At 41.9% G+C, this 13,112-nt stretch overlaps 1 protein-coding gene across 6 annotated transcripts in view; it reads right to left on the bottom strand.

Annotated features, from left to right (window-relative positions):
* The window catches only part of FAM19A4 (family with sequence similarity 19 member A4, C-C motif chemokine like), an 80,873-nt gene that overhangs the window by 45,978 nt on the left and 21,783 nt on the right, over positions 1-13,112 (bottom strand). For 5 of the 6 annotated variants that reach the window (XM_026857653.1, XM_026857651.1, XM_026857650.1 and 2 more), the window contains 2 exons: positions 9,434-9,569; positions 6,189-6,304 (listed from right to left, as the gene is read on the bottom strand). In XM_026857653.1, the coding sequence (XP_026713454.1) occupies positions 6,189-6,304; positions 9,434-9,513 (196 nt within the window). In that variant the 5' untranslated portion in view covers positions 9,514-9,569. Of the gene's footprint in view, positions 1-6,188; positions 6,305-6,680; positions 6,901-9,433; positions 9,570-13,112 lie in introns of those variants that run through there. The other variant, XM_026857654.1, reaches the window with a different exon arrangement.

The following is a 13,112-nucleotide window of genomic DNA, read 5'->3' on the forward strand; positions in this document are numbered from 1 at the left end:
GGGGGGGGGCGCGGTATTCTTCCACTCCTCCAAGGTACTGACTTCTCTTTGCTGTTTGGGACACTGAAAAGAACTATTAAACACCGAGTACAACACATACCTTCTGTACTGCCTTCAGCAGGTCTAGTTTGCTGTCCATCAAGGGTAGATCTTTGCCTCAGATTCATATACATACAATACTTGCCACTACCAAATGACAGAAGGTTTTTGTGACTTAGAAGTGACTTTGACCATCCCACTGATAGGTTAGATCAGTACCTCTTCAGAAAGTAACCAAAGAAGGATTAAAAAAAAAAAAAAGACGACAGACATGTTCTGAAAATACTGCTTTCTATAAGCCATAGCACGGGCAGAAAGGCAGCAGCAGCGAGGAGAGCCTTTGCCTTCTGCATCAAGCACACTACTGCATTATTCACTGAGATTTCTCCCACACAAGCCAAGCCTTTCCACACATCTGTCTCTCCCTGTTCAAGCATCAGTCAAAAGAAAACAAAGGAGAACACTCATTGAATCCCAGAAAATTATTTCAGGTCCCAGTTCACGCCCTGCTCAACAGAGTCTACAAAAAAAGCTTGCCTTTCACACATGATGGAAACTACTGGTCCTCTGAAAACCAGCTAGGACAGCATTACAGCTGCTGGAGACCACATCTAAGATGCCAGCCAGAAAACTGGAATTTTTCAGTTGGATTTCACTAAACAAAGATGTAGAGTTTACAACAACAGCTCAAGCTGGTGATAATTCCCTCCTGAGCTCACTTCCCAGTCTCTAAGGTCGTGCATATTTGCTTGCCATGCCATTTTTAACAAGACTTCTCTCATTTAATCTTTGAGGAGAGGGACTCCAAAGAGAAGGATGGCAGCAGAGAACCCTTCTGAAAGCATCTAAAAACCCACAACAAAACCACAAGCCAAGGTGACAGAAGCCCAGAGAAGAGGGAGAGCCTCAAGCCACCTCAAAGCAAACAGGGCGTGGTGCCTCAGAAGGACATGGTGCATCAGTTTGCACAGGGCATGCAGACAGGGCACAGTCCCTCTCCTGGGTCTAGAGCTCCTCTGAACTAGTTGTCATCTCATCATCCTCCCGAGCAGGCTGAACAATGGTCTCCACTCGGGTCAAAACCACCACCAGAAAGAACGTGGCAACCCAGACAGAGCTGCCACGCAAACATGCAGCATTGCAGGCCCGGACTGCAGGGGGTGCCTAAGCCTGTCAGTCCTGTCGTGGGGGGGCAGCAGTGACAGCACCCATGTGCGCTGGGGTCAGCTGGATGAGCTGCTCAGCCTGGTGGTGTAACTCAAAGAAGAGGTTGAAAGATTAAGAAATATTAGGGAGTGCAAAAGGGCAATTGATTGGTGGAGTAGCACCTTGGCAACCCTGAAGCAACTGGAACAAATGGAGGCTCCAGAAGAGGCAGGTGATCCCTCAGCCTCTTGTGACCAGGCAGAAGGAGGGGACCTAAGGGGTGGGGGAGACTGGAAACAGGTCCCTGCTCAGGGAGGCAGGAAAATCCCCTCACGACACCCCTCACCTTCTGTGGTGTTCCTTCACAACAGATACGGGGCCCTGGAACTCTTGAATGAAGTAGAGAAGTATGAACAGGAGTCGTCAAACAAGGAGTAAGATCAAGGTCCACCAAGGCCAGGTTGCTCTAGATCAGGTATTAAAACCAATTCTAAAAAAATCCCGAGAAGGGTCATTGTAGTAGGTGACTCTATTCTGAGGGGTGTCAAAGGCCCAATATGCAGACCAGACCCTCTTCACAGGGAACTCTGCTGCCTCCCTGGGGCCCAGGTGAAGGACCTCATGGCTAAACTCCCCACTCCCATGAGACGCAGGACTACTGCCCTCTCTTGGTTTTTCAGGTAGGCAGCAACGATATGACCAGAAGTCCTAAATCAATGAAGACAGATTTCAGGGCCTTGGAGAAACTGGTTAAAGGGTCAGGGGCATAAATTGTGTTCTCCTCCATCCCTTCAGTTGCAGGGATAGATGAAGAAGATTACGGGAGAACTCAACAGATGAACTTGTGGCTCTGAGACTGGTGTTACCAGCAGGACTTTGGATTTTTCAACCATGGGTTAGCATACAGGACACCAGCTTTCAGCATCAGATGAGATGCACCTGTCCCAGAGGGGGAAAAGGATATTGGGGCACTCACAGTGATTTAGCCCTAATGATCTGCATCATCCTGCAGGTGCAGTAAGGAAGCAAATCATTAGGGCTACCACTGAAGTCTTCACTTACAATCACAAAGAAAAGATGTGAACTGAATAAGACAAATTCAGAGACAAATTTGGCCCTGCAGATGTTCATTAAATATATGGATTCCAGGCATATTATTAATAATGGACTTTCCAAAAATCTAGACCCTTCACCAAGCAGAAGTAGGCTGGAAGCATTCAGATGAGCACCATCGCATAAAACTAAAACACAGCAGTCTCAAAATACCCAAGCTGCACCAGTAATTCATGACAGAAACTGCTCAGCTGGCTATAGCAATTAATGGTCTGCAAGTCCTGCCCCCACATGAGGTGACCTGAGGAAGTGTCTTTTCAATGCTTCATTTGTGGATCCTGACTTATAGCAGTGAGGTGGAAACAAATCTTTTCTGGTACTAAATGTACGTTGCTTCATTCAGCACAGCATGGAATTGATAGTTATATCGTTATCAGTTAGGTACTCTGGGAGCCTGAAATACTGCCTGATTTTAAATAGCTATAGTAAGGTTGGTGCTTATGCTTCCCTCAGCTATTGTCAGTGCAAGAGACAAACTCTTCAGGAAGGCAGTTCAGAGCAACAAAGTCAGATGAATATTCTGACATGTCTTCTCTATATAGATGAAGAGGGAGCCTGCTGAAATAATCTGCATAAGCAGCATCTTCAGTGATCTAATGGTAATGAGAAGGAACATTTCTTCTCTACCTTTTACCTAGTTAACTCTGCCAGTCAAAGCAATTACAACATTTGAATGAAAAACAGGCTGCGACCTCCAAGATGGTCTCAAGATCCAAACTGCTTCAAAGCAATGACAGGATTGGCTAGCTAGATTGAACAGTCTCTTTCTCCACTAGCAGTTACTTGATGGTGGTGAATATTTTGCAGAACAAAAGAAAGAACCAGGTCTATCTTACACTTTATTATAGTGAAGAGGCCTTTTTTGTTAAAGGGATTGTTAATGGCATTCTCTCCCACTTTTTAGAAACAGGATGGCTATTGAGTCCTTAAAGATTTAGTCTCTGTTCCTGTCTGAATATGGCAGACACAGCTGTCAAATGTCATTCTTTCAGGCACCACATCTAACATGATCAAAGTCAATAATTGTCTTTTCCTATATTAGGCTCCTTAAAAATGGCAGTATTTTGAAAAGAAAAAAGTCAATCCCCACTTTTCATCTTAAATTCTAGTGTCTGCTCTTGGTTAATAAACTTTCTTAGTTTTAATGAGTAAGCATTTTTTCAAAAGTGACTAGCAATGTCAAGTACATAGATTGAAACACACTGATTTTCAGGAGCAGACACAACATGTTCTTCAAATCCAGCTCCTCCCAAAGTATCCCAGGCTAGGCACCTCATAAACAGCACATATTTCCCACCTCAGTACATCTCTGTCAGGTTGCAGCTGCTTGACCGAAGAGACACTGGACAAAGCCTTTACCAAACCCAAGGCTTGAATTCATCTCTCTAATGTGCTTTGGGACATTTTACTTTGAAAAATGTTAACGTTGTCTATTGACTGCAAAAATTCTCTCTCAATTGCCCTCCAAGAACATGTTAATTTGTATTAAACAAATTAGGCTAATTATTTGCTTTCCACAAAACAGGATACACTAAAAGCTCTAAATGATTTGCTTTCCTGATGAACAAGACGTTGTCTTGCTCACCTATTGGATTCTATCACAGATCTGATCATACATTAGAAGGTCAATCTAGGTGTTTTATCAAATAGCAAAGATAAGAGGAAGCTGGGAAACACAGGCCCCTTGAGGAGAGCCCCCAAGCCCTCTAAGTGGTCTATGGTGCCATATGTCAGACACGAGGAGCTGGAGAATCAAAAATGGGGTGACTGTTTCATCTGTTACATGGAATCAAAGTGGGATGGGGGTCACTTGAGTGTACACATAAGAGAAACTCATGTCTGGGGAAGAGTATAACACTGTAATCTAAAAAGGTGCATGAAGGCTCCAGCTTCAAGGGCATCTATTTGAAAAAGAGCTCCATAATCTGACCAAACTATTCATGAAGAACATTTCTTTAGCCTACCAAAGAAAGCACAGTACGCAAATCTCCTTAACAATTGAGCACCTTGATTGTGTTTTACAGTACCTCTTTGATACAGGGGAAAGAATTCTTAGTGTCAATTAGAAGTATGTAGTCAAGCATTCTGAAATGTTATGTTAAAAAGACTCATAATTTACATAACACATAATGAGTGTTCATCATATGAGCCCACAACACAGGATCACTACTGCATTATTACAGGTATTTCCCTTAGGTACACATGCAAAGTGCATCTTTAAAAGACAAAAATAACATTTCTTTTTACAAGACTCTTCCCTGAATGCCAAAAGCTGCAGAAGGCTGTTCTCCAGGTTTCGCTGCATAGTCAGCTCTGAAATGCTCTGCTAAACAGCAGTTGTTTACAGGAAAGGTCAAGAGGGCCTAATTAACTTGTCATTGTGCACAGACCCCCTTCCTCATTGAAGTGATTCAACTTGTTTCCATAACAGCTACCTGCAAAATGGTAATACGGATCATCCTCTAACACTGTATTCACTGGGATCACTTCATGGGCTTTTGCTGCAAGATGTCAGTTATTCTCCATAACCTGTGACTGCGTTTTATGACAAACAGGAGTGCTGCACAGCACCAGGGAACACAGAGCTGGTGATGGGGTAAGGCAAGGAGGTGGTGCGTGTAGCTCTTCGATACATGCACTGCTGATGTGTCTGTCTCCTTGCTCATAGCACAACCACTATATGTAGTCAGTCCTGCTTGCCAGGACTGAAGAGATTTTGGCAAGCCACATGAGGAGCCTTCAGCTCCTACCTAGACAATCACCAGAAGCAGCCAGGAAAGAAATCAATAGGTCGTCTCATCTGGAGGATGGAGACCCTAACAAATGCATCCCCACTTCCTAGTGCCAAGCCGAAGTGGATGCTAACATTAGACCTGGACCCACAAGAATGTGGCTCAGAGCTAAGAACATTACCTATGGATTTAAGGCCATTACACCTAATTTAAGAATGAGACTACATCACAAATAGCAACACTTGCAGAAATCCCCAAGACAGCATGAAGCTAACTATGTCCTAAGAATGCAGTCATCTCATCAGGTCTTCTGTCCTCTCCCAAAAAGCAGAGCTCACAGGCGGCATTTTGTTAACTTACCTCTCTCTTTTGGGATCAAAGGTGACATAGGGCTAACTCAGCTATACAGTTTTAGGACTTACACTGATATTTTTGCATCATCACAGAAAAACATCTATATTTCTTTCTGTTTTCAAGTTGATGTGCCTGCACGATCCCAGCACTGTTTGAAGATCCAGTATGGTATCTCTTCATGAAACCAACCCAGCTTGTTCTGAGCTATTTCTGTCATTTATAATAAGATACTACATTGGGCCTGGTAGATACACCCTACTACAGCAGTGCATCCTCTCTTAAATGCAGTATCTTTCCTGTTCGCCCCACTGTGCAAGTTAGGGGGAAAAAAAGAACATACCATAAGCTGAACTAAACCACAGTTCAGTATTTGCGTTACTTAGGGAAAGAAATGGCTAATGTAAGTCTGAGGGCTTTGATCTATTGCCCACTAAAGCCAGTGATACCGTTGTAAAGTCTCTTAATAACAACTGGATTAAGAGGGAGAAGATAAAGATACATTTCAGAATATCTTTGGATAAGGAAGGATAAAGCAAAATGACACAAATAAATCCCAAAGTCCTAGCAGTCATGAAGTCACTCCAAAAACTGTCTGGTGAGCTTCAGTACATACAGTTACTAGAGAAAAAACATGAAAATTTATAATAACTCATTTTGTCTTGTTGTATTTTTAACCTGTTGCACTGATTATAACATGCTGTCAACAGCCTCATCAATTATCCATTGCAAAAAAAGTGGGCTCTAACATTCTGCAAGTGGTATTAATTGGTCTCAGTAGCACATAATGAGTTTAAAAGCTCCTACCTGTGTGCCCACGGGGATGGTGGCTAGAGGCGGACAACAATTTACAGCAGACCATTAACACATAGACCAGAAAGAGCCAGTCAGATAGAAGCATTGATTTGGCACAGAATCTCATCCTGGAGGCAGAAAAGGAAGCAGTTGAGTGAAAGAACAATGTGAGTAAGGAATAACATAAAAATAACGTGGGGAAGGAAAAGCTGGAAAGATGCTGAAGAACTAATATGGCTTATTACAAGGCAACACTCACAAAATCATATTCATGACTTACTTAGGATCAAGTCTTTGTTAAGCATGTTTTATAATTAGAAGCAATACAATGGCTATCACACATCATATTACCCACAAATACGTTTATAACAACACATTATGAGTGAAATACATTTCTATGAATCTGACATAAGGGGTGGGGGTTTTGTGGATTAAGATCCACCCACACTCAAATTTAAATATACATATTTCTAAGTTGTGCTAATATTTTTAAACTGCACTCACCTCAAGGTCATAGAAACTTCATAGAAAAATGTCCTTTTTACTTAATACTTCTCAGAACATTCTTGCTAAAGCTACCAGCTCTTGTGTAGCCATGCACATGAATTGGCTGGATCTTCCAAGCACACAACATCTGCTAGCTTTCCTGAAGATCAGTAAGCTTGCTGAGGGTTAAACACTCATGAAACCAGCACCTCAGTCAAATATGTGAGGACTTGCTGTTCTGCCAGGGTGTTAGAAACTGCATTTCAGAAAACATTTGTTCTAAAGAAAGTGGATGTTGTTAAGTCTTATTCACGTTCATGTTAGAAGTAAGACCACAAATCCTCAGTAATTTTCCTGCAAATATCTACAGTTAAATCCCTCAATAGCTTATGTTATGCCATTCATCATATAGAAAGGTAATCTAATAAACTCAGTTACGATGATTTATTACTCATGCTATACATAAATGGGCGTTATGCTGTTGAACCCTTAGATACAATGTTCCACATTTTCAGCAAATACTGTAAGCAGGAATACATCAAATTAATTAAAGGCAATTTATAGATTTGCATAAATTGAACTAAATACTGTTTTCATAGCAGTGACGTTAGTCTGCAGTTAATCAGCACGCTGGGATTTGGGCAAGCCTATCGCAAGCATGGTTATTTGCACCAAAAAATCCTTTGGGAACTTTTTTCCCCTGCAGAAAACTGATTCTTCCAAGTATTTTCTAAATAATTTATCTGTATATCTTTAAAATACCTGAGACTTTAAAATACCTGAGACTATACCTGAGACTATATCTTTAAAATACCTGAGACCTGAATATAGCTATTCCAATATTCAAGTGCTAAATAGACTGATAGTTTAAACAAAAAAAAAAAAAACCCTCACACCTTAGATAGCTCTACTGTCAAAGCCAGGTGAAGCATTTAGATCCTTTTCTAAATTCGATAACCAACCTACAAATGAAACCAAAACAAAGCCATGTTTTCTCATTTAAAAGCACTTACATAATTTTCCCTTTTGCACATCACAAAACAATGTTGTTCAATCATTGTGTATGAATGGGAATGTTGATAAAGCCCAAACAAATCATAAATGCACTTATTGATATCAAAAGTTAAGAGACCAAAAGCTTGCTGTATGTAAATATATTTTAGCAACAAACACTATTTTACACTTGAGAAAATAATGCATTGGTGAAAAAACAGCACCTTCTGCTGTCCTTGTAGATTTTACTCCAGCCTACATACATTTTTTTTAAAAGCTGCAAAAATATTGCTAAGAAGTTACTCACCATGTATACAGATTTAAGAAATAAAAAAAACCACATGTAAAGAAACCGCATTTTAAGGACTGATTTGACATAAAGGTACCTTTCCTTGCTTCAAGAAGGTGCTCTGTTTTGAGCCCAATATGTTGTCACCCTGAATGCAAATGACCCAGTACAGGTAGAAACACACTGAGGCTCTTTTGCAGCAGTGTATTGGAGTTTTCAGCAAGCAAGAATCAAGCCCAGAAGATAAAGATATCACTGATCCTTGCCTACCCGACAAGCATCCTCTTATGGAGCACTCCCAGGCTAATTCTGAGCAGCTACACTTCAGCTAAATAAGCATGGACGTAATTCACCTCTTGCACCCAGCTGAACCACGTAATGCTACTGAAGCTAATGGAATTGAGTCACTGTGAAACTTGCATAAATGTTATTAGTGCTATTGATCCAGTATTAGCCTAAGGAAACTGCCCAGTAAGCTCTGAAATCTATCTGCCATTTCGGATTTTAGTCACCCAAATCTTGCCCAGGTAACTGAACCTTATTTTCTTGAGGAGAGATGAATTTAACCTTAGTTTTCTTTCTCCATGAGAAACACATGACTTACACCTCATGCACCAGTTGCCATTAAATAGAAAGTCATCATCTGCTCATCTTGTGATACTACCCCTCTGTTGTTCTAAACGCAAACACAGGAATCTGTTCCAAATACTAGTGGAAACCCCAGATCTGGTGTCACCCTGTAGTATAATGAAGACAGGGACCTTCCCTTCAGGTTTCCTGAGGTGGGACTGAGAGTAGGATTGAACCCTTCGAATTAAATACTGCAGATCAGACATTTTGAGCATGCCCTTCCTGGTGTGAGCTGATGGAAGGGACAGGTATTTAGCCCCAAATCGTGCACCACATGCTCAACAGCTGTGATTTCAGCATGTAAGTGTACCCAGGTGTTCCCACCTTTCCCAGTGCAGGAGCAAAGCTGGTGTCTTGGAAATAGGTTGTCTGACCTAATTTCAAAAACTATCCCAGATTATGAGTTGACTTTTTTGAAGACATGACCCTGATGTTAGACAAGGAACATGAAACTAGGTTTCATCAGGTTAAGAGGGTAACCTTACCCCTTTGTAAGTATATTCCAGTCCACGCATGTGTATCCCTACAAAGCATCAACTTAGTTATATCCAAACTGAAAGGCTGCTACAAGCATCGAGTACCATTAAAACAATACAACATTTAGTCTGCCTTGCAGACAGACAAGACACAAGTCTTCAGCCCACTAATATAAAGAAATACAAGAGGATCTTTAAAAAGGCAGGGGAAAAAATGAAACTGGGCAGACAGATGCAGCAAGGGGTGCCAGGCCCTTCAGCGTCCGTGGGCTGCAGCTTTCAGAAATGTCAAGCCTTCATTCTCTGCTGGATTCAAGTGGATATTGTTGCTAACCAGAACAGCAAATCTTTGGTGTCATTTGAAAGATAAAAAGTGCTCTTACCTTGGGGACTTTGCAAGAATTTTGTTCCAGTCAAACACAATTATTTCAGTGTGTTTTTCATAGTTATTCCAGATTCCCATTTGCGACAGCAAATAAGCCTCTCTGCATTTCAAAATTTTTCCTTCGCTTTGGGGACCTAGAAAGAAAGCCATATTACACTGCAATTAACGTCTGGAACGGTGCTGTGAAATAGATCTTTGTTACCAAAATCATTGTTTCACAGTGCCATCTACAGTGCAATCCAAGGCAAAAGGCAGCAGTCATATTGCTCTTTTCACTTGTTTCCAAGAACACATAGAAACTGTGATAAGGCAGCTCTGAAATATCACTGCATTAACTAAAGGCAGAGCTCGCTATACTAGAAATTGTAATGTGTGCTGCTCACTGTGTCCTTATAACCATGTGCCCTCTTGCCACCCAGACGCTGTGAAAGCTGTGAGGTCTGAGACACCATCATAGTGCAAACAGATTTCCACGTGATTATGTGAAACCTCCAACAGTTTGAACCAGTGATTATTAAAGATAGGAAAAAATCTTTCATTTTCTTCATAAAGATTTGGCCAAGGTCCTTGGAGTCTGGCTGCCTCGGGAGCAGGGGATCTGTAGGGTCACATCCATAGGATCATGTCTGTGTAATCAATCATCATAACACCCTCTGACACTTTTGCCTCTATTTGCTTCCAGAACCACATCTCACACCCAGCCCACCTATACCCAGAAGCTACGCTTTGAAATCACTATATGGAGACACTTTTGCAGCAGTACTGACACACGTTCCACAGAATAATGAGCTCAAACACTCCATTCCACACACATTCAAGCCTCTTTGCTTTTATTGTTTATATTTGTTCTCTCACTTCTATCCCTGGGCTCAACTTGACCTTCTGCTATTGAAAACATGACACAGTGCAATTTGTGAGAGTAATAATAACGTGATCTTCACCTATGGAGTGATCACAATAACCTTTTCTCATCTTCTCCCACCACTCTTTTCATTTCATTCTTCCTTTGATCAATTAGAAATTTGCTTTTAAGAAACACAAAATTACACTATAACATTGGAGGGCAAAGCATCTCTGGGGTCACAAAAGCACATAGGCAGACACCTTTCAGAAGCTTAGGACAGGAAAGCCCCTGGCTCAATACACTCAGATCCTTTCTGTTCAGAACACCATGAGAAAATAGAATAATTGCTGGAATTAAAGAGCTAGCAGGCCAGCAATCTATAATTAATCACATTTTACTCTGTCTTTGCTTTCCAGTGTGGAGAGTTTCAGAATGAGCCAAAATGCAATGCAGCAGTTCTACTCAAAACAAAATGGGGGCAAAAGAGGTGTCTTAAGACGAAGTGCTACCACCCTGTATTAATCCTTTCTTTCACAAATACACATAAAACAAAAAGATTTTTAAAAAAAATCAGTTTACCTCAATAGGTCTATTGAGAAAAAGCAAACAAACAGGCTTTTCAATATAGTATTGAATAATTGAAATGGGTGTGTGGGACATTTTTATCCATTTCATAATTGGATGGATAGATAAATATATTCTTACAGTGCTCTTGTGAAATCAATATTGCAATACACTAACTCAGGTTTTAGTGCTTATCTGTTCCATAATTTTTATTAGAGAGGAAGAAAAACTGTGTAGATGCTTCTACAGGTAAATACTAACTTTAGTGTAACCTGTTCTGTAAACACACGTTAAACACTTGTAGAAGACAAGGAAGTATTGATTATTCTAACTCAGTCTAATTAAATGGGTACAGCAAAAGCAGCAGATGATACAGCCAACAGCATATCTTAGGGCTTTCTGATGCCTTCCAGGCAGCAGTTTTTCTTAAGAAAATGGGATTGTTTGAAGGGACTGTAAGGCAAACTCCTACAGTGCAATCTTAAGTCTGAGATTCAGCAGTTTTATGTCAATAAAGGAGGCAGATCAGAACAGAAGCAAGAGGCTCACCTGGTTAATAACAGTAAAAGGTATTCCAGGCTTCTCACAGCGAAAATGTGTTTTGTGTGTATTTTGTGGTCGGTGGTTTTACTGCTGGTCCCTGCCCAATCTCAGGGTGTAGTGTTACTTTGGAAAGCAGAGCTGCTTCTTTGCAGGCTGGCACAAACAAGCAAATCACTCCTGACCGCCCATGCCAGGAGCTCTGCTGGGGCAGCACAGCCTGCGAGGGCAGCTGTTCCCACCGGCAGGCATCAGCGCTCCCAACTGGCCACCAGCCCTCCCAACTGGCCACCTATGAGCAAACTGAGCAGCGCTTTAAACAGCAGCATCAACTCCCAAGAGACACCAAAATGTCTGATGACAACTGGAATTTTGTGGATGAACTCCCTGACTTCCGCGCAGCAGAGTTAATTTACACAAGAGGGATTTGAAGAGAAGTTACCCAAGGAAAGCAATCTTATGAAGAAAGATTTTTTCTACAATGAGCTCTAGCCAGGAGGCAACTGAACCTCCACCTCCATCTCTAGCAAAGCTGTAGAAAAGAAAAGGAGGAAGGAAGAAAGGGGAAGGGCTCCACTCTCAGTATTTATGCATGGTCTGGCCATGAACAACTCCAGCTTTGCACTTTAGTTGCCCTGGACCCCAGAACTCTCCTTTTGTTAGTATTTAGTGCATCCATGTGCCCAAACTAAGACTGTGGGCTCTGGTGTCTAAAGGTAATTTCAGTGGTCAGATCTGCTGCACCTCGGGCCCAGCACAGCCTGTCTCTGTACCTCTGTGCTCCAGTAAAATGGGTATAAATTGCATTTCCCTACACCAGGGGAGTGTTTCAAGAACAATAAAGGTGTAAAGTTATTTGAAAAGTGTATGGGCACTGTATAATTCCTTTGACAGATGGAATAAGATAGCATTTTAAATTAGGTATTTCTCCTACCACTATTTACATGTTGTAAAATACTTCTTATGGCTACTTTCTGTAAAGAATAACTTACTAAACCATTTTATGCCATCTTTTATAATAAGCTGTTAAATAATTTAGAAAACCTCCATCCATTAAATATTTAAAAGGCCTTAATTTCTCCACTCCCAATAATTCCTCATTTAAAATACAGTTCATCCCTTAAAAGACTCCTCTTCTGTAAAGCAACTGGTAAAGAAGGAAGAAGTATGGGTGCCACATACTTCACAGGGCAAGTTGCCAGCCTGAGCGTTTAACCCCACTGTCAACCCTATTAAATTATTATGTCCTACTGAATAAAGAACTGAGAGAAAACAGAGCAACATTTGCAAATTCTTAGAAGAGGGAAAAAAAAAAAAGATATCTGGTCTGGTCACTGTGGGTATTTGAAAAGCGCCGCTATTGGAGTTTGAGGGGAACCACAGAAAAAGGTGAAGAGCTGGAGCAAACACCTGCTTGGCCCGTTCTACCTGTTCCACAGCAGCTAACTAACAGAGAGCGCGCACTTCAGGGCTGGCGGACTATAAACTGGACGTTTATTTCGCCATATCCCTCCAAGGGGCACAGCAGCACTTCGCCCCCGGCCCACGGGCTGAAGGGCAGGAGCTGCCCCTCGGGGGGCGGCCGGCACCTGGAAGGTGACACTCCTCGGCCCGGCCTGGCAGCCCCACGGCACTTCTGGAGCCGGAGTGTGGAAATGGCTCTGCCGGGGTGCACTCACGTCCACTTCTGCCGGTGCTGAGGCGCGTTGCCGGGGGGCGGCCCGGGCGG

The sequence above is a fragment of the Athene cunicularia genome (assembly GCF_003259725.1).
Source record: "Athene cunicularia isolate RWA chromosome 12 unlocalized genomic scaffold, athCun1 chr12_part1, whole genome shotgun sequence".
Lineage (NCBI taxonomy): Eukaryota > Metazoa > Chordata > Aves > Strigiformes > Strigidae > Athene > Athene cunicularia.